Raw genomic sequence first — 18,659 nt, 5'->3', positions numbered from 1 at the left:
ATAGATAGTAGATAGTAGAAGCAATCAAGTTTGCGAATTACATTTATAAGAAGTCAGATTTGAAAGATGCGCGCGCATTTGAATTACTTTGAATGGTTTAATGGATGCCCCACCACCGTGAATTTTGTCATTATGCACGTGCGCATATCGGTCAATGTTTCCAGATTGAGAGAGAAAGAATGATATGTCTGCACTCTAATGTTAACTTCATCTTTTAGGTAGAGTCAGCAGTATATAGGTATATATGATTTTTCTTTTTCTTTAGAGATATACGGTTTTTTAAAATCTTATTACGATTACGATTAAAATTTTTAGGACATGCGTGCGCTGAAGCAGGATGGCCATTCTCAGGTTTCTCTCTGGTATTGGATTGTCGATTCTTGCAGCAACACAATGGAGTTATTTACACAAACATGGATATTCCATTGACATACATGACAGGCCAGAACTGTTGAACGATGTTGTGGTAATTTCATTATAAAGAATGATAGATTTGCGATTGGGATCGAGTTATTAAATGAATTATAAAAAGAGTTATTGTTATAGGTTACATGTTACTGTTGCCTACCGTTGAGAACAACTAGTAGAATATGGGGTTGGTTGACGAGGATTGAATTGCCAATTAGTTTAAGACCGAAGCTCTATAGATTTTATGCGCATCTGTTTCATGCCAATCTGGATGAGGTAGAATTAGATCTGTCTGCATTCCCAAACCTAGTGGAGTTTTTTGTAAGGGCGCTTAAGCAAAATGCAAGGCCAATTGCTGCAAATACAAATATGGTGATTATTTTGTTACGAGAGGATAATTATATCTGATTTAAATCTGATATAAAATATAATTAATTAATATCTGATTTAAATTAATATCTAATTTAAATTAATGTCCGATATAAAATATTACATCTAATTTAAATCTGATATAAAAAATAATATTATTTGTTGAAAATTATTTATAGGTCTCACCTGCAGATGGTAAGGTCCTTTATTTTGGACCAGTAACTTCCTGCCGTGTGGAGCAAGTGAAAGGAGTAACGTATAATCTCAGGCAGTTTTTAGGCGATACGAATTCCATCTCGAACATAATCGCGGACGATTATGTTAATTCACTCTTGAAAAATCCACTAGACAATAGATTGTATCAATTAATCATTTACTTGGCACCTGGTGATTATCATCGATTTCACAGTCCCACCGATTGGAATATAAGACTCCGACGACATTTTCCAGGTATGTTTTATCTGTAAAATTGTAGCCTATAACATTTTTCTAAATAACTCTTCTTCAGGAAAATTATTGAGCGTCAATCCGAAGATATTAAAGTTTATGCCGAATCTGTTCTCGCTAAATGAGCGTGTCGTATATATCGGGGAATGGACAGATGGTTTCATGGCTTACACAGCAATCGGTGCGACTAATGTGGGCTCCATAAAAGTTTATTGCGATGGAAACTTGGCCACCAACACAGTGCAATGGCCAGAAATTGCGCATCCGAAGGAAACGAGCTTAGACAATGCATGTATAACTAAAGGCGAACTATTTGGCGAATTCAGACTCGGGTCTACGATCGTGCTTTTGTTCGAGGCACCGCGAGACTTTCGATTCTGCTTGCAAGTCGGCCAGACCATTAAAGTCGGTCAAGCCTTGAGTACGCATTTTAATGACAAGCCTGATGAAAGACAAATCGAACAACACTTAATTATGGATGTTGCCCAAGATTGGAAACATATATGGAAGCCTAAAATATAGAGAGCAGAATGACAAAGTAGGAACTGATTTTAATTCTATAAAGAACTCAGAAACATATTTATACCTCGCACACTTGCAAAGTCGTGTTGTGGAATAAAGAGAAGAATGACTTAATGAAAGATCTAGAAACTCGGAATCTTTGGAGTAAGTATCGATTTTGTAATTACTTTTATACATAGCCGTTCGTGTGCAGGAAATTATTATATCTCACACGATTTATCTAAAATTACATGTAAATTATATCTAGCGAGATTACACTCGTTCGTTACTTTAATTGCGCAAACATCACGCGAAAGACGTAATTTATAATAGATTTGACACATTTATACCTATTGCATACACATGTATCATAGGGTCAAATAGATATATGTTAAACATGACGCCTTGTAATTATAATGATTACAACGGAACTACTCGACGCGTAAAAAATATTTCTCTCCCCTCCTTGTGCGTCACTAAGAGGAACGTAACTGTTTTTAGTTGCATGCCAAATCGATCTTCGTTCGTAGTTAGACCGGTCAAGGCCGTTAAATGAAACACTTCCCTCAATTAAAGCTCTATTTTTTTAAATAAGAAAATGAACGCACGTCGTAAGTTTATGAACGTACGAAGCGTCGATCTGGTTTACTTTCGTTATCATGCAAAAGCATTTTACCGATCCTCTATCATTAATATTAATATGTTATTTCTGAGAAATTATATATTAGATCAAAATATCTCGTGCTTGTGCATGTTAAATATTGCGCGTGCAAACATTGACTTTGCACTCTATAAACTAAAATAAATCAAAGTGTGATGTTTATCATAGAGGGAGAAGCAGATATATTTTAAGGTGCAAGAAATGTATAGAAAAATAATAATATTTATTTTAATATCATATTTTCTTATATAATAATGAATTTATATCCAGACAAATTTATCCCAAATAGCATCCCATATCCTGCTATTTTACATTATTTTATTTTATTATAGTGATCTGGATCTATGATTATAGAAATTTTTCTTATTCTTAACCAACTGCTTACAAATATTCCAATATCCATGTCATTATTCTAATTAATCCTGTTTATGATCCTTGTTTAGAAAGCTGTGATTCTTTTCCTCTGCCGTCTGCCTATGTATTATGTATCATGTAAAGAATAGCAATTAAAAGAGCATGATTTTAATGTACACAATGTGCACAGTAGTCGCACATAGTCGCCAAGTAAACATAATCGATGGTTCGATCACGAATATTAAAAGGCAAGTTGAAGTGTCTACTTACACGTATTCTCTTGATACATACATATATTCTACTTGGAAAATACTAATTATATATTCAATCATCGTCCAAGAGCACGCTAATTTAAATTTATCTGTAAATTTTCTACTAGATTTATTTTTCTTGCAAATTTTAGATCGTTAATTTAAGTTTACCCAGGTAGAACATGAAACTCATAATGACATCATTATGACGTCACCTAAAAGTCATTTTAGAATTATTTTAGAATCATAATGATCTCATTTGATATACTTTTGGCAATGTTTTGGTGATTTATTTTTGATATTATATTGACTATATGTATACAAGATGTCCCGAAACTCATAATCAATCTTTCAAAGACAGATTCCTGAGATTATCTGAAGACGATTTTTCCTCAACGAAAATGTCGAGGCACTAATTTTCGAATTATAGGTGATTGGAAATAAGGGGTTTTTCGTAAACTAAGCTTTGTAGAAATAAAATATTAATAAAACCACATTCTTCGTTTAATTTTAAATAGAGTTTACTTTAGTTGAGTTTTAATTTAAGGCTTAATTGCAAAGATATATGATGACAAAAATCGGGAACATGCAAAAAATGATGGCCTTCATCGACATTTTTGCTGAGGAAAAATCGTCTCCAAATGATCCCAGGAATCTGTCTTTGAAAGATTGATTATGAGTTTTGGGACACCCTGTATATATTATAGTATATATAGTATGTATGTGTATTATATGTATATTTTAATTATATTTAAGCAACATAATCTTTTTAAAATTATATAATGCGATTATTGAACTTAAAAATTTATGATTCTTTTTGTCATTTTTAACTCATTTTTTAATCATTTTTGTTTAGGTAACTTCTAAGTGATAAATAAAATCATGATGACGTCATAATGATGTCATTATGAGTTTCATGTTCTACCTGGGTATTCAATCATCATCCAAGAGCACGCTAATTTAAATTTATCTGTATCGTAAATTTTCTACTAGATTTATTTTTCTTGCAAATTTTAAATCGTTAATTTAAGTTTACCTTCTCTTGTTTACAATTTCTAATACTAACACCATCCCATGCACGCAGAGAATTCCTTCATATCCTCAAACCTTGATCCATCGCTGCGGGGAGTTTAATGCTGGTCGATCTTTTGAGGAAGATCCGCGTCGGTTATCAAAAGAAGGAGGAAAGCCGCCGAGTCTTGAGTCGGCGTCGCATGCATCAAACCGTCGCCCGTTGGATCAGTGAGCGTCGCGACGTCCGCGGTGCAGGTTGCACCGTCTCCTCTTCTTGCGACCAAGCTGCATAGCACGTATCAATACGTTATACGGGACATGTTGACGTGATACCGCGTGTTGTTTGATACGCACGCGAGCTGCTATTTTCCTCTTTTTATCTGTGGGGCACCCGCAGATTTTGCACCGGGTGACTATTATGGGGTATTTGAGCGGCGGCTAAATGGGGGCCGATGGACATTTTCGCGTGACCTTGTCCCTGAGGAGGGAACCGGGCGCCGGTCCGGTCTACTGTAAGATGGAGACATCCGCCAGGTTCCGGCAATTGAAGACAGTGAAGCTAAGCTGCGAGACAACGTACCGGCTCGATATCAGCTTCAAGCCGCCGCAACTGCTGCAGTGGGTACAGTGAATGTGCAATAATATATACACACACACACACACGCACATATACATAAATAATTCTGACGAGGAACGTTAAGCGAATTTTTTCTCAGAAGAAAAAGAAAAGTGTAAAAGAATCTCGCGTAATTTCAATTTCCGCGGTTTTCTTGGATGGATAAGCTCTCGTGAATGATTGAACGAATTGGATTATTGGTGTCAATTGAAATATATACGTATATTTGTTAGATTTATGAAACCTAGATATATTTTGAGATGGTATTATTTCCATTATATATTTCGATTAGCTTAATTAAAATCTAATTACATTAAAATCTCATATATGGAATATATTAAGGTTTTATTAATATAATTAAATTTTCATGATAATTAAAAGTGATTAAATTAATATCAATCTAAATAGTTAGCATGAATTTGAATATGATTCTACTGTAACGGATATGTAAATTATATTCGGTTTTATTAGAGATATATGGAATAACCATAAGACGTGTTACATAACTACCTCCCAAAGGGGGCTATAAACTTGTGTGAAAAAGTCGCACTCGACTAATAACAGTTTATCAGAAATTTATACGATCATCTTGAGCGAAGACGAGGCAAGAGCTGGCGATAAATTTCAACGCGTTCTATACTCTAGGGACAAAGGATTACGACTTCTTGCTATATACATACACATATATATACACACACGCGCACACATATTCGGATATAGACTCACTAATAATGCTAACTTAGCCGAAAATAAATTCGGTTACTGAACGCACATGTATGAACGCACATTTGCTTTTTCGCAAGTTCTTAACGAGCAAAAAAATTGCTATTCCACGTCAAGTAATTTACCCAATATTATTGGTACTGATCACAAAGATCAGATTTTATTTCTATATCTAGAAGAAAAACAAAAGTCAAATTCTTCTATTTATCTGAAGAAAATTAAACGTTTATTAATATTTATGAAGCGTTGATGTGAGCTTACTTGTTCATATTAGTAAATTACGTTTTTCTTCCAGATATCGAAATAGAAGCTTTAGAGAGATTTTACTTTTTTTTATTATTAATTTCTAAACTAATTGTAAATGTAAAAGTTCAACTACATTTTGTGCCATCTAATTTTTATAAAAACCAATTGCTTTAAATTGGAATGCTAAATTGTTAGAAAAGTCTATAATAAGTAATTTGGACCTTATCCAATAAACTTTTATAATAAATCTTTTAAAAAATTGATCAGGAAAGTTAAAAACTTTCATTAAAATTTAATTTAGAATACGTTATCGTGAGTAAAAAATTTGAAATAATTTCTAAGCAAATATAAGTTTATCAAAATTGATAAGAGAGATCTGATCTTTGTAATTAGAGTGATAAAATTTAATTTTATGCAAATGTTCTATATATTTTTATTTCAATTTACACGTATACAATATTGTAAAAGTTTCCTCGAAATTACAAAGTACATGTAACAGGGTCACACTTGGGTTGTACGAAGCATGCCGGAGGCTTAAAAGGTCGAACTCGAGACTGGAGGAAAGTTGAAAACCGCAGTTAAAATCGAATTAATGACAACATGGAGTCGGCGAACCAGATACAAGCGAATCGATTCACACATCACTAATTATATCTAGACCTTTATCGAGAAACGTGATCTTTACAACAGGACAAAACTCCATTATGCGATGATTGCAAGAGTGAGACAATCAAGGTTCTGCACAGTTTCCATAGTTTCTGATAAACGCAGTCCTCGAATCGACGATAATACGTTAGGGGGCCACTAGCTTTATTAAATGCGTGCGAGTGCACCAGCTGTAGCGACCCCCTTGAGCGGGCGCGAGAAAAGTAGACTAGTATTATTGCCTTGAACTGCAAAACTTACTTCAGCCTCGGGGAATCGATCGAGTGATTCTACATGGTGCTCTTGCTGCTTATAACTAGCTCTGATACACTCGCCCCGACTAATGATCGCGTTATCGCGGAAGCACCGAAACATGATGGATGCGTCTTTTGTACGCTGCTGCACTCGTGCAAACTTCCGCGTAATGGATACATGTCACGGGATTGAATTCAATCGAGTTCCAGATATCGTATTGCGATGATACCTCCATTAATAAGAAAAGCGTCCGATAAATATCGCGTAATTATGACAATAAATAGTAATTACATGCGAAGGATATGCGATCGCTTATACGCGAGATGATCTAAAAAATGTCAAGGTCTACCGAGGAAATTGACGCGAACGATGACTTAATTACCATAATCCCTTTCAATTAAAATGAAGTATTATTTATACATGAAATCTCTTTGTAAGCGGAATTCGAGATAACATTGACAATAAGAAACTCGAGATTTAATATACTGGATGTTAAAAAAATCTGGACACGGTCGAATATCTCGATAAGGAAGAGTTTTACTAGAAAGTGTTTCATATAAAAGTTGTATGGCTTCGAGGGGGACATAACATGGTACCATTGGTTTGACCTTGAAGAGTTATTTAAACGTCACATGAAAGTCACCTTCAATTTCTTAACATTACATATTCTTGTAGCTTATCTCGAGAGCTTTCTAAAACACTATAATTAAATATTTTTTCATTAAGTACTTTTCGAGTTATGAGGCTTGAAATCATTTCTTAATTTTACATAAACCGTAAAATATCTTGTAAAATATTCATTTTTATGATTATCTTAATACTTTTATTATTGATTGTCTTAATACTTTTATGCACTAAATAATGAGAGCAATCAATTGGTGAAAAGAAAACACATAGTTGTTTCGAAGAAAAAATATGTAATTTGCAATTAACAATTATTAAGATAAGATAATCGGAAAATGAATATTTTACGGTTTATGTAAAATTAAAAAATTATTTCAAGCCTCATAACTCGGAAAGTACTTAATAAAAAAATACTTTATTATAGTGTTTTGGAAAGCTCTCGGGATAAGCTACAAGAATATGTAATGAGAAAGAGTAGGTTCCATTTAAGAAATTGAAGGTGATCTTCATGTGACCTTCAAATACCTCTTCAAGGTCAAACCAATGGTACCATGTTATGTCCCCCTCGAAGCCATACAACTTTTGTCTGAAACACTTTCTAGTAAAACTCTTCCTTATCGAGATATTCAACCATGTCCAGACATTTTTAACAGATGTTAAAAGAAATATGAAAAACTATTCCAATAGAGTTCGAAAGAATAAAAATGTAAGAGATTTTCATCACTAATGACTTAGGTCTTTCCTTTCTTTCAGCTGGTATTTCAACATTTCATAATACATTTCATTTTATAAAGCGATTACGCGCCTACGCGTGTTTTGAACACAAAATCGAATATGGAGATGAAGATGAATGCGCGGCGCGCATAAATATTTCAGAATATTGCGGAATGCAATCGCCGGATTACGATGCCGGAAGTGTCCAAATGAACTTCGAAAAGTCACGAAAGATTTGCGTGTCGACGTGACAGAAATGGAGCAGTTTCTCCGACGTGGTTTTTTCGAACAATGGAAAATCCTGTCGATGGAAAATTCGACTTTTCTCCCTGGCGCTATCGCCAAAATCTCATGGAATTTTAAAGCAGCCGCCCGCCTCCGGATTATTAGTTCGAATCACGCGATGCATCCTCGTTGCACGGACAGCTTTTCGATTCTACCCGATGGTAACAGCGCGATAATAATCGTAACGATCCGTCCCTTGACGGTGCAAGCTAATCGAAAATAGATTATTAACGGTTGACTTATTTCGCCGTGCACGTTATTATTAATGTATTCCATTAATTATTCCTTCACTTGAATAATTAATAGAATGCCTCATGTCCATCCCCATTATACTCCTTCTTTAATTCAACGATTAAACTTTTGCAGTAAGCGCCAGAAACTTCGCCATCTTCGTTCGCTCGCTGTAATATTCCTCCAAGAAACGAAAGTAAGGCAGGGGGACGCAAAATGTGAACAGAGAGACAAGCTTGTGACGTTATGAGCCAGCGAGTGTTGCATTTTTTACAAACGATAATGCCATGTCGACCGTTTTTGCCTTGCTCGCAACTGCAAACCGTCCCGGTTTCGTTCCGGCTCATCTCTTATTTTAAGCACAGTTTCTGCACATGCATGTTTAATATCCAAACCTGGCTAATGTATCCTGCGAAACGTATGCTCGCTTCTTCTAGTCTAGATTCTTATTTCATTTTCAATGGAATTTTTTCATGGGATATGATTATAGGAAAAAGTAAAACGGAATTTATATTTACACATCTTGATATTCTATATTAATTAACATTCTATATAATTTTATCTCTCTTTGTTTTCCCTTAGGATTGTCAAATTTAGCGTTAATTGAGTGATTTGGATGCATCGATGTTATTTACGAAAATGAGCGCATCTATGTGTTGTAACAAGCTCTGGAGATTTTCAAGAGAGTTCCCTCTACAGAAATTGAAACATACAGATTCCTCTTCAACGTACATTATATATTATCTCACGTTCTCTTTTACGTACTTGGATTCTAACAAATTCTCTATTTATAGATAATAAGTTTTCCTGCAATAATTATTTATTTCTGAAAAGGATAAAAACTGATATACGCGACTGATATAACCAGGAGCAGATCATTTGCATGCACTCATCGTTGCCCTCGTACAAATTCTAAAAATAAAGTCAATCAAGACGTGAGTTAAAAAGTACATCTCGTATCCATATGAGAAACTAGACCGGCATATTCTAATGATATATGGACCTGTCGATCTAAGGATCAAAGCATCCAAGAATACAACCCGGAAGTTTACTGACGTAAGATCCAAAAATGCTATAGCTAGGCAGGATTTAAGGATGCAGAACTGCAATCGATAGATGATTATTTCATAGTGAAAATTTCATAGTGAAAATTCTGTAAAATCCCCCTGGTCAAAAAAATTTCACTTTTAATTAATTAAAGTAAATTTAACTGATCTGTGTCGAGAAATTAAAAAGTAGTAAACAGTAATTTCATTTCTTTTATCAATTATTATGTTATCGTGCGTCCTTCTGAGAAAACTAACATTTAAGTAAGTTATCATAATTAATTAGGAACGCTTAAAATTTTGAGGCAAATTTCACTTAAGCTTTATTTGGAGTAAATGAAGGCTTCTTGTTTGAATATCCTCTTGTTTCGATTTGATATTTCAATTTCATTATCCTTAATTCGCTTTTTTGGAGCAGATACATTTTTACGAGTTGACCTATAGGAACGTGACTAGTACATATAATCGTCGATTATATTTATCTTGACGTAATGCCAGGCATGGGAGAAATATTACACTAAAGTATATATACACATGGCAACGATTGTGTGCCATGCAAAACGTCTATTTTCGCTTTAAAAAAAAAAACTTTTACTATGTCATGAAAAAAGAAATAACTTTTACTATGTCGTGAAACTCGTCTCGACTCATTTCAATCATCACTACAGTCGCATTTGTTCGAACTTCTGTTGGCTGTCTCGCTTCTGCAGACAGATAAATATGCCGAATAAACAAATGAGATATTCTTTTAAACATAAATAAGCAGCCTTGTCGAAAAGAAATGGGTCATGTAAAATGCTAGCCTGAGGATATAGTAAGAAAACTTTTCTTGTTGTTATAAAGACATGCACACATTTAACATGCGCTTTAAAACGAACATAAGAAACTCGATCGATTTCATTCTTTGTCTCTTTACATTTCCTGACTCATATATAATTATTTTAAGTTAAAAGGTTTCTTAATAAAATATTACATTATAAGAAACTTAATAAAATATTACATTATAAGAAATATATATATATATATATATATATATATATATATATATTCTTACTGAGTTTCTTATAATGTAATATTTTATTAAGAAACCTTTTAACTTAATATATACTATATATATATATATATTCTTCATACACACAAAGATATATTAAAAATCTTAATTTTATTTTAATACAATTTTAATTTATAGCAATTTATAACAATTACTTTATTCTTAAATTCAATGCAATTTTCTTTCTATAAAGCATATGTATAATTGATGAAAATAATTTAGAAATAATATATAAATATAAGAAAAAATTCTGAAATTTATATATAAATTTTAAAAACGCATTTTTTACACGATAGAAACTATATTTCCTAACAGATTTTGCTTTTCAGATCCTTGAGCATTGGTGGAAAATCGGTGGAGGCGGTCGAACGGGCGAGGGATAGCACGGCATGTGCCTACAGCGCTTATCACAGCACCAAAGATATCTCGGCGAGCGCGCGCGGTCACCGGGAGGACTTGTCGATTGCCATGCGAGTGCTCGGCTCCGGCTACCTGACCACCTGCCTACAAATCAAGTACTATCGACTGGATGATCAGAGCCATTGCGAATGGGGTGCCAGGCTGCACTGCATCGAGCTCGATTGCTCCAGCGTCGAGGGACGTCTCGTTACGGTGGATCGAGAGACTTACAGAAAGCTCGGCATAGAATCTTAACGAACGATGGACGTCATTCTTATAATATATTTATTATATAGGCAATAAGAAAACCCGACGCTACGCCGCAATTGATATCTGCTAAAGTTTGTACGTGATTTGCTAAATATTTTATACTCGTAAACGCTCCGAGGGTGTCCTGATGGTTCCAAATGAAAATAAAGATAGATAAAATCGATAGTGCCGATGACGAAAAATCTAACATATATCCTAATACACTGTATAAGCTTTAATAAATTAATTCTTGATTAATCGTATAAGAAACAGGAGCTTAAAAATTTTGTCCAGGATTCAAAAATAGGCCTTTTGTGATGAATTAAATCTATTAATAAAGATAGATTATAAAGCTAGATAAAGTTCATTGGAATAGTATATTTTTAATTCAGTAGAATGAATATAGATAGCGTGGAAACTTCGCGGAAATGTTATCGTGATCGACGAATAATTGAGATAGATCGATGCTAGTCAGCAAACAACATTGTATCGTTATGATATAGATTAGTTGTACAGAGAAACTGATTTTGCGCTCTCTCTGCTCTCTTTTTACGATATATTACTAAAATTTTTAAAATTAGAAGAAAATTATAATACAATTTTTTTAGGAATTAATAATATAAGAACAGTATATAAATTAAGATTTATATTTCCTCTTTTATATTTCAAGACCTCATGTGTTTGCGTATTATTGCATTGCAATTAAAGTGATGTATAATTTCACGACGATGTTGGATAATTTATCAAATATTTTACGACGATGTTGGATAATTTATCAAATATTTAACGTCACATTAAAAAAATTAACTAATAATATAATTGTGTTTTTGATCGATATCTTAACAAGAAAGCTCGCAGAAATTAATGAAAGCAAAAGCAAATGCAAACACATCGATAACTTGAATAGTTAAATTCGACACGATATACATATATGATATATATACAATATCGAATGCGCGTCATTGATTGCAGATTAATATTTAATTGAATCAATCGCGTGGTATTGAAGCAATATGCCATGGTACATGAACGACGTGTTTTTCGAAAGTCGAAAGGAAAAAAGAATTAGCGGCGTGGTGTCAGCTTTCGTAACTGCTACGAAATGTATTTTTGTGCGCATTATTAACGCTATCCATTTACTTTCCGCGTTATTTTTTACTATTTTAATTTTCACTCCTTTTCTTCATATTCGCACTTTACAAAAAATTGAAAATTTTTCTATTGAGAAATCTGTCTCGTGTTAAGGCAAGATTTGATGAAGATTTAGAATATAAGACATATGTTATTTGTGAATTAATTCTAGAAGCATTCTCAGATGCATCGTTGTAGCACCTTAATACTCGAAAATTTTTGATAATCAGCAAAGTGATCAATTAATGTCTCTAAGCTTACTGTAATTGCGCAGATTATTTCTATTCTCTTTCACTATTCACTCAATGGATTTTATTGAAACTATCGTTGTATAAATTTATTTACTGTATTTATATACAGTGTATGTGTGTGTATATATATATGTACACATCACATATACACACAATCGATAAGCTATCTGCACTTTTTAATTTTGATTGAAATAAATTCTACAAAGAAATATAAATCATATTATGTATGAATCTAATTTTGAAATATTATAAATTTCGATAATTACAATTAATTAGAAATCCTAATGAATGAATTACACATAATAAAGGAGATTTCATATGAATATAATAATTATATAAAAAAACTAATGATATATTTTTTAAGGAAATACACCATTTCAATAAATAATTCATGTTTTTTCATCATTTTCGTCGAAAATAACTGGAAGTCTTACCTAAGAAAGGTGATAATACTTGATGGATTATGAAAAATATCGAGATCTTCACTTAAATATCAAAGATTTAACAAGATATTCCTACACATATAATACACATATATAATATATATAATTACTTGGTATTGTTTTTGTATTTATTTTATATTACTATAATCACGGTGATTCGTAATGTAACAGCTTATCCGCAATATCTCTGTTCCTCAACTTCTCCATCTGCGTTCGCATTCGCACCGCCAGTTTATTCGTGCGTTTCAGATACATCGCCGAGTGATGTAACGCGATTATGAACGGAACCGGACACCAGGTCTCTTTGATCGTCCCGCGAACTAATGCCGTGATATAACTATCTATGAGAGACGCGTCCTCCTCCTCTGGATAGAGATAATCCTTCAGTGGCAGCAGCAGCTTTTCTGGAGACAATTTCAGGTATCGCAACGCGGCCGCGTGTTCCGACCATAGTAATTTCCGATAGTGCGCATCGTGCCGTTGCGCTACTGGTACAAGCAGCGTCGCGGCGAAATTGTTGTCGCCATATGAACTCGAGTAAAATTGCTCGCACAACGCCGTAAACAGATCAGTGAAGGAGCTCAGCCCCGGCAGCTCCGCCTGGAAGTCCAATCGTGCGTGATGTTTCGTCAACAGATTCGATAAGACTTTAGCCAGCAACGCAGATACATCTTTGTCCAAGTACACCGTATCGCAGAGATACACTAGTATCAATCTACTGAATCGCAAAGTAGGTGACAACCTTCTCGTGAGATCGGGTAAGATCAATGCTAGGCTCAGTACTGTCAAAATGCTGCCTTTATCCTCTGACTGAAACTTAACATCACTTTTATACTTGTTGTATAAGTGAACGAGCGGTAAGAAGAGCCAATCTTTCGGCATCGCCGCCTGATTCCAGTCGCCGTTTGGGACGACGTATTTCTCGTAAAGGGACGCCGCATCGGAGCGTAAATCTATCTTAACTTGATTTGTTGTGGTTGATGCAACTAAATCTAATTTGGCCAATTCATTGACGATCAGCTCTAAATTCACTTTCTCGTTGGATAGCGCAATCTTGAGAAGTTCTCTCACGTCATCTGTCGCATCCGCGGGCAAAGCCGACACGAGTTTGATGGCAATTTTCCATATAATTTGTGCTGTCTGATTATTAATTGTATTCCCCAGAAGTGATGCTGCTTTCACCACCATTGTCAAAAAACATAATTCCGTTCGGCTATACCATGATCTTTCGAAACTCCAATTAAACTTTTCCAAGTCTCGTATGTATTTGCAAAAATTCGGGTGTTCAAGTATTGTGCGAATTTCCGTTAAGCGAGAATGCTTGCAAAATGTTTTCAGCACTGACGCGAAGAATGGTATGCATGAATTTATCGACACGATCGGCTGCGGCTCTCCGTTTTCCGTGTAAACGTCCAAGTTCGGTAGACAAGACGGTGTTCGATCCGTTGCCGGGTTGCAGTCGCTCAATAAATTCGAGCTAGAACTGCAAAAGATGAATATGATGAATCTCATTTTCTTCTTCATTAAGTATAAACCTGTATAAAGAAGAAAAAATAAACTTACCGAAGTCTCAAGAAAATATGTTCGTTGGATAACCACGGTATTTCGAATGAGGATGTTTCAACGGTGGCTAATATCTCCGCGATTAGTTTCATAACACCCCACTGAAATTTACAATACTTTTATTTTCCGCTAGACATTATATTATTTTAGTTCATGATATCGTAAGATAACAGCATCGACAAGTATTAAAAGAAAACACATAGAGAATTATTGAACATTTTGTTTCTTTAAGAGATTAATTATTTTTCGAATTAATAAATTATTAATATTAATATTAATTATTAATATTAATATTAATTATTAATTATTAATATTAATATTAATTATTAATATTATATTAATAAATTAATAATTGTGCTTACTGTTGCATTAGATACTGATAAAAATTGAGTATTCCATTTCTTCAACAATGTCGACATGTTCAATCGCAAATTTCTTTCATGACTCGCTACGGCAATTAACGCTGCTGCGCGTTCGCAAGCTAACTCATTTTTGGACGTGCTTTGAATATCGTGATTACTCAACAATAGTTGTAATTGTGATATGAGAGCACCTGTGACACTTTCCAATCCTATTTCATAGTGCAATAACATGCGCCAGAGTCGCAGGCTCTCGATGCTGAGCTCTAAATCATCTTTCCTAATGAAGTACATTAAATATTTTTAATTTTAAAGTAAAATAATATTTATATATATTATTTTAATTAATTATTAATTATTTAATTATTTAATTATTAATAAAAATAAAAATAAATATTATTTAATCATTAATAATATTGATATATATATTTTTAAAGTAAAATAATAAATGTGCACACTTTATTATATACAAAATATAAATCTTACCCTGTCTCGCTATTAACGTATGTTAGAATGGTATGTATAACTTTGAAGTTATTTAATTTCTGTGCGACGGGCTTTTTACCATATGTGACGAGAACGCGACACAATTTAATCGCTTTAACTACGGGGATTCCGTAAATGTTATTTATTGCGTCCTGCATTGCTGTAAGAAATAATTTTCAAATTATTTCAAAATTATTTATTCAGAAATAATATCTTAGATCGAATTTATTTAATTATTCGAAAATGATGACTATATTAAGTATTAAACAGAATATAAATCACAATACCTAATAGGTCTATTGATAGTGGCATAAAATTTTGGATAATAGTATCTAACAAGTATGGTGTGGATGAAATATTTAGCGCCGTTGTATGCGAGTACCTCGCAAGACGAATGAGTATTTCTAAGGCACACGTTACTCCGATAGGTGGTGGATGCATTTCATTTAGGATGTATCTACAAACAGTTAAATCCCAATTAACTTTTCTATTTTGAGTGCTTAAAAAAATTTTATACTTAATAAAATTACCAGATTTATAATATTCCCAACAGTTAAATAAAAAAATAATATTGAATATATATATAAATATTTAATTAAAAAACAATAACGAAGTACCTGACTCGTAACAGAAAATCGGATCTCAGTAGCGTAGTCACCGCGTCCAATTGCGCCAATTCGTGATCCTTCAGACTACCTGTGTCTTTGTCTTCAAGTTGAGGAATCAATGTTGGTTCCACGTGTCCATTAAATCCATGTAGTCTATCCAGACATATCTCGTCTGCTTCACTGACCAAAAAAGCTCTTAGTGCCTGCAAAGATGCTGTAACTACGGCTACAGATGAATCGTCCAGCGAGAATCTCAACAGCAATAGAATATTCTTTTGACTCAACGCAATTAATGGTGATGGATGCAGAGCTTTGTCATATCTGCCCTCATGTGTCTTCTCCATGACATTAGCTAGGGTAGTAAGGGCTTTACACCGTTGCTGTTGAATGGAAGATCTACTCAGCTGCAGTAACTCTTGAAGGGAATATCCAGGACGTTCAGGTTCCTCTCCATGATGGTGAAGTCCTTTGTCTAAAGTTACATTCTCATCTTTGTATGGTAATAAAAGACCTAAAAGAGTTGAGATAAATATGAGTATTGTATTAAAATGTGTAGAGAATGATCATATATGTAATATTAACCATTAAAATCAAATCTTGCATTGTATTCTTCGTTTGTTGCAAGTTCTTCTTTTTCTTCCGTTAAATCTTTCATCCATTTTAACTTTTCTGGTTCAGGTTTGTTCATATGCAGCCATCCTTTCTGCTTGCTTGCTTCCAATATTTCTTTAGATGACTTTGGTATGCTGACTGTATCATCCTCCCAGTCCATATTTGTATCGTTTCCTTTCAAAGGAAATTTTGTCTTTTTATCATCAGGTACTTCTACGTCCATTGTTATTTCTTTTGTAATTGAAATATTTGTATCATTCTCTATTTCTGTATTATTATTATCATTTAAAGAAAGTTTCAGTTTCTTATCACTAGATTCTGTATCCAGTGATACTACACTATTTGTGGATGATGCAGTATTCATACTTTTTTCAATCGATCTTTTTTCACATTTTTTTCTATTCTTTAAGAATTGTATTATTTTAGAATCTAGAGTCTCCTCAAGTATTTTCTTTTCTTTTAGTATGTCCACTTCACTCATTTTAGCCAGCTTATCCAAATTTTCTTGATGAATTTTATCAGCCAATTGATCCTCTGCTACAAAACTTACTTCTTCTTTGTTACTATGCAAAAATTCATCCTTTTGAATCTTCGCTATACCTTTTGTAGGTTTTAGCGTTGAAACATGTTGTCGAAATAAACTCTGTTTTCTATTAATATCCTAAACAAACAAAATTATTTAATAATTTATTTGAAAACAGTAAAAACAGCATATAACAGTCTTGTAAAAATAGCATATAACATACTTTTTTTGTAAGTACATTATCATCCAATTTAAAAACCTTGGGAAATCCAAGTTCATGTTCTACGGTAGAAACACGATTACTGTCGAATTTGTATTTTTCATTAAACTTTCTCTCCACAATATTGCCCATAACGGGAGAGTTAGCCATTTTTAAAGGTTATTTTAATCTCTCTCCTCTCTCTTTTATTCTTTATAACAATTGTAACTGTATGTCACAGCAAAAAATCTGCAAAACAAGCGTTGATAATTAGAAATTTCTCAAGAAGCGAAATTATTATAATGTAACATTTGCGAAGATTATTGTTATTGCGTAAAACTTGTCTTATTCCGAGTGATTCAACACGCTTTGATCACGGTCTAAATATATCTGAAAATTTACATGAGGCTCTCGATTATCTGGAATGATGACTGTAGCAATATGTTCAGTATTTGCTTCATTATTTGTTTTCTTTATTAATATTTGTTGAAATCTCATCCGATGAAAAGATATCTTCAAACCATAGTCCTAAGATGGGCTTGCTGCCCTCCTCTATATTGACAACAATTTGTTCTATATATGTCAGCAGAGAGAAGACTGAAAGATGTCATGGCCTGCTTTTAGATGATCCCTGAAAGCGATACACCCTCTATGGACATTGAAAACGTGGACATGAACTACAAAAGCCAATGTCCACGAATGTTCTCAGAGGGTAATATATATGTATATCTCTCTGATAATATAAATAATGTAAATAAAAATATAAATAATTTAATTAATAATAATTTATTATATAAAAATATTAATATGTTCTCTCTTTTCACGTTATTATTTATTTGTTTATTTATATGTCTTCTTTTTCTTTTCAACATCATTTATTTATTTATTTATTTATTTATTTATTTAGTTCGCTATAAGTCAATCTTTTAAAATGCAAAACTAAATATTATAGAATTTGACTTCGGGAAAGCGCGGTAAAATAATCGAATAAATTCAAATAATTAGCTCCGTGATAAATTGTTTAATAAATAATCAATTTTAATCAATAAATTAAATACTTCCATAATTTAATATTCCACGTTAATGTATATTATATAATATATAAAATATTTCGGCAACGAATTATCGATAACACGGCGTTCGATTTTGGCAATATAAAATATAAACAATAGCGTGCTATTACCGCTACGTTATAATTACCGTTTTGTTATCATTCGCACGGAAACTCTCGAATAATAAAGTAGTGGTGAGAAACGCTTTAAATATTATAATTTTTTTTACTAAACACAACTACGATTAGTATCGAAAAATATTAAATATTAATAAAAATTAAATTATTAAAAAATAATTAACGACATGAAACTGTATCGCAACGATAAATCTTTATCGAATCGT

The 18,659-nt window shown here is 33.1% G+C and overlaps 3 protein-coding genes and 1 long non-coding RNA gene across 5 annotated transcripts; 3 read left to right on the top strand and 1 right to left on the bottom strand.

Moving 5' to 3' along the window:
* The first annotated feature begins 50 nt into the window (after positions 1-50).
* Positions 51-2,590, top strand: LOC105252958 (phosphatidylserine decarboxylase proenzyme, mitochondrial). Its single transcript, XM_011260663.3, has 5 exons — positions 51-238; positions 316-466; positions 547-780; positions 957-1,227; positions 1,286-2,590. Exons 2-5 carry the CDS (start codon positions 338-340, stop codon positions 1,744-1,746), a joined length of 1,095 nt encoding a protein of 364 aa, XP_011258965.1. The 5' UTR covers positions 51-238; positions 316-337; the 3' UTR covers positions 1,747-2,590.
* Positions 2,591-4,027: 1,437 nt separating this feature from the next.
* On the top strand, positions 4,028-11,487 carry LOC105252957 (CB1 cannabinoid receptor-interacting protein 1). Of its 2 annotated transcripts, none has more exons than XM_011260662.3 (2): positions 4,028-4,623; positions 10,771-11,487. In XM_011260662.3, the coding sequence occupies exons 1-2, from the start codon at positions 4,448-4,450 to the stop codon at positions 11,093-11,095; spliced, it is 501 nt and encodes a 166-aa protein (XP_011258964.1). In that variant the 5' UTR covers positions 4,028-4,447; the 3' UTR covers positions 11,096-11,487. The 2 variants fall into 2 exon arrangements, 1 of the variants encoding a protein (XP_011258964.1); XR_002192624.2 differs by lacking the exon at positions 4,028-4,623 and adding an exon at positions 9,599-10,204 and having other exon boundaries at positions 10,771-10,929.
* On the top strand, positions 7,689-9,539 carry LOC112637353. The gene is made up of 3 exons (XR_003122515.1): positions 7,689-8,274; positions 8,480-8,840; positions 8,927-9,539. It is a non-coding gene; the product is annotated as an uncharacterized LOC112637353 (long non-coding RNA).
* Positions 11,488-12,998: 1,511 nt separating the features above from the next.
* On the bottom strand, positions 12,999-17,831 carry LOC105252956 (RNA polymerase II-associated protein 1). The gene is made up of 9 exons (XM_011260660.2): positions 17,667-17,831; positions 17,289-17,513; positions 16,513-17,203; positions 15,940-16,441; positions 15,610-15,779; positions 15,323-15,482; positions 14,840-15,116; positions 14,478-14,578; positions 12,999-14,397 (listed from the first exon to the last, which is right to left on the bottom strand). The coding sequence occupies exons 2-9, from the start codon at positions 17,433-17,435 to the stop codon at positions 13,062-13,064; spliced, it is 3,384 nt and encodes a 1,127-aa protein (XP_011258962.2). The 5' UTR covers positions 17,436-17,513; positions 17,667-17,831; the 3' UTR covers positions 12,999-13,061.
* Between the last annotated feature and the right edge of the window lie 828 nt (positions 17,832-18,659).

The sequence above is a fragment of the Camponotus floridanus genome, unplaced genomic scaffold (genome assembly GCF_003227725.1).
Source record: "Camponotus floridanus strain SB8 unplaced genomic scaffold, Cflo_v7.5 scaffold157, whole genome shotgun sequence".
Classification (NCBI taxonomy): Eukaryota; Metazoa; Arthropoda; class Insecta; order Hymenoptera; family Formicidae; genus Camponotus; species Camponotus floridanus.
The sequence above is the reverse complement of the archived record's forward strand: the minus strand, read 5'-3'. Positions and strand labels throughout refer to the sequence as shown.

What these genes read in the sequence shown, in the direction of transcription:
- LOC105252958 (XM_011260663.3), top strand. Translation starts at nt 338, where the DNA reads ATGGCCATTCTCAGGTTTCTCTCTGGTATTGGATTGTCGATTCTTGCA. An exon ending in AACTGTTGAACGATGTTGTG is followed by an intron (nt 467 to 546) that starts GTAATTTCATTA and finishes TTATTGTTATAG; the next exon opens with GTTACATGTTACTGTTGCCT. An exon ending in ACTCCGACGACATTTTCCAG is followed by an intron (nt 1,228 to 1,285) that starts GTATGTTTTATC and finishes ACTCTTCTTCAG; the next exon opens with GAAAATTATTGAGCGTCAAT.
- LOC105252956 (XM_011260660.2), bottom strand. Translation starts at nt 17,435, where the DNA reads ATGGCTAACTCTCCCGTTATGGGCAATATTGTGGAGAGAAAGTTTAAT. An exon ending in ACTATCAATAGACCTATTAG is followed by an intron (nt 15,483 to 15,609) that starts GTATTGTGATTT and finishes TATTTCTTACAG; the next exon opens with CAATGCAGGACGCAATAAAT. An exon ending in TATCAGTATCTAATGCAACA is followed by an intron (nt 14,579 to 14,839) that starts GTAAGCACAATT and finishes TGTAAATTTCAG; the next exon opens with TGGGGTGTTATGAAACTAAT.
- LOC105252957 (XM_011260662.3), top strand. Translation starts at nt 4,448, where the DNA reads ATGGGGGCCGATGGACATTTTCGCGTGACCTTGTCCCTGAGGAGGGAA. An exon ending in AAGCCGCCGCAACTGCTGCA is followed by an intron (nt 4,624 to 10,770) that starts GTGGGTACAGTG and finishes TTTGCTTTTCAG; the next exon opens with ATCCTTGAGCATTGGTGGAA.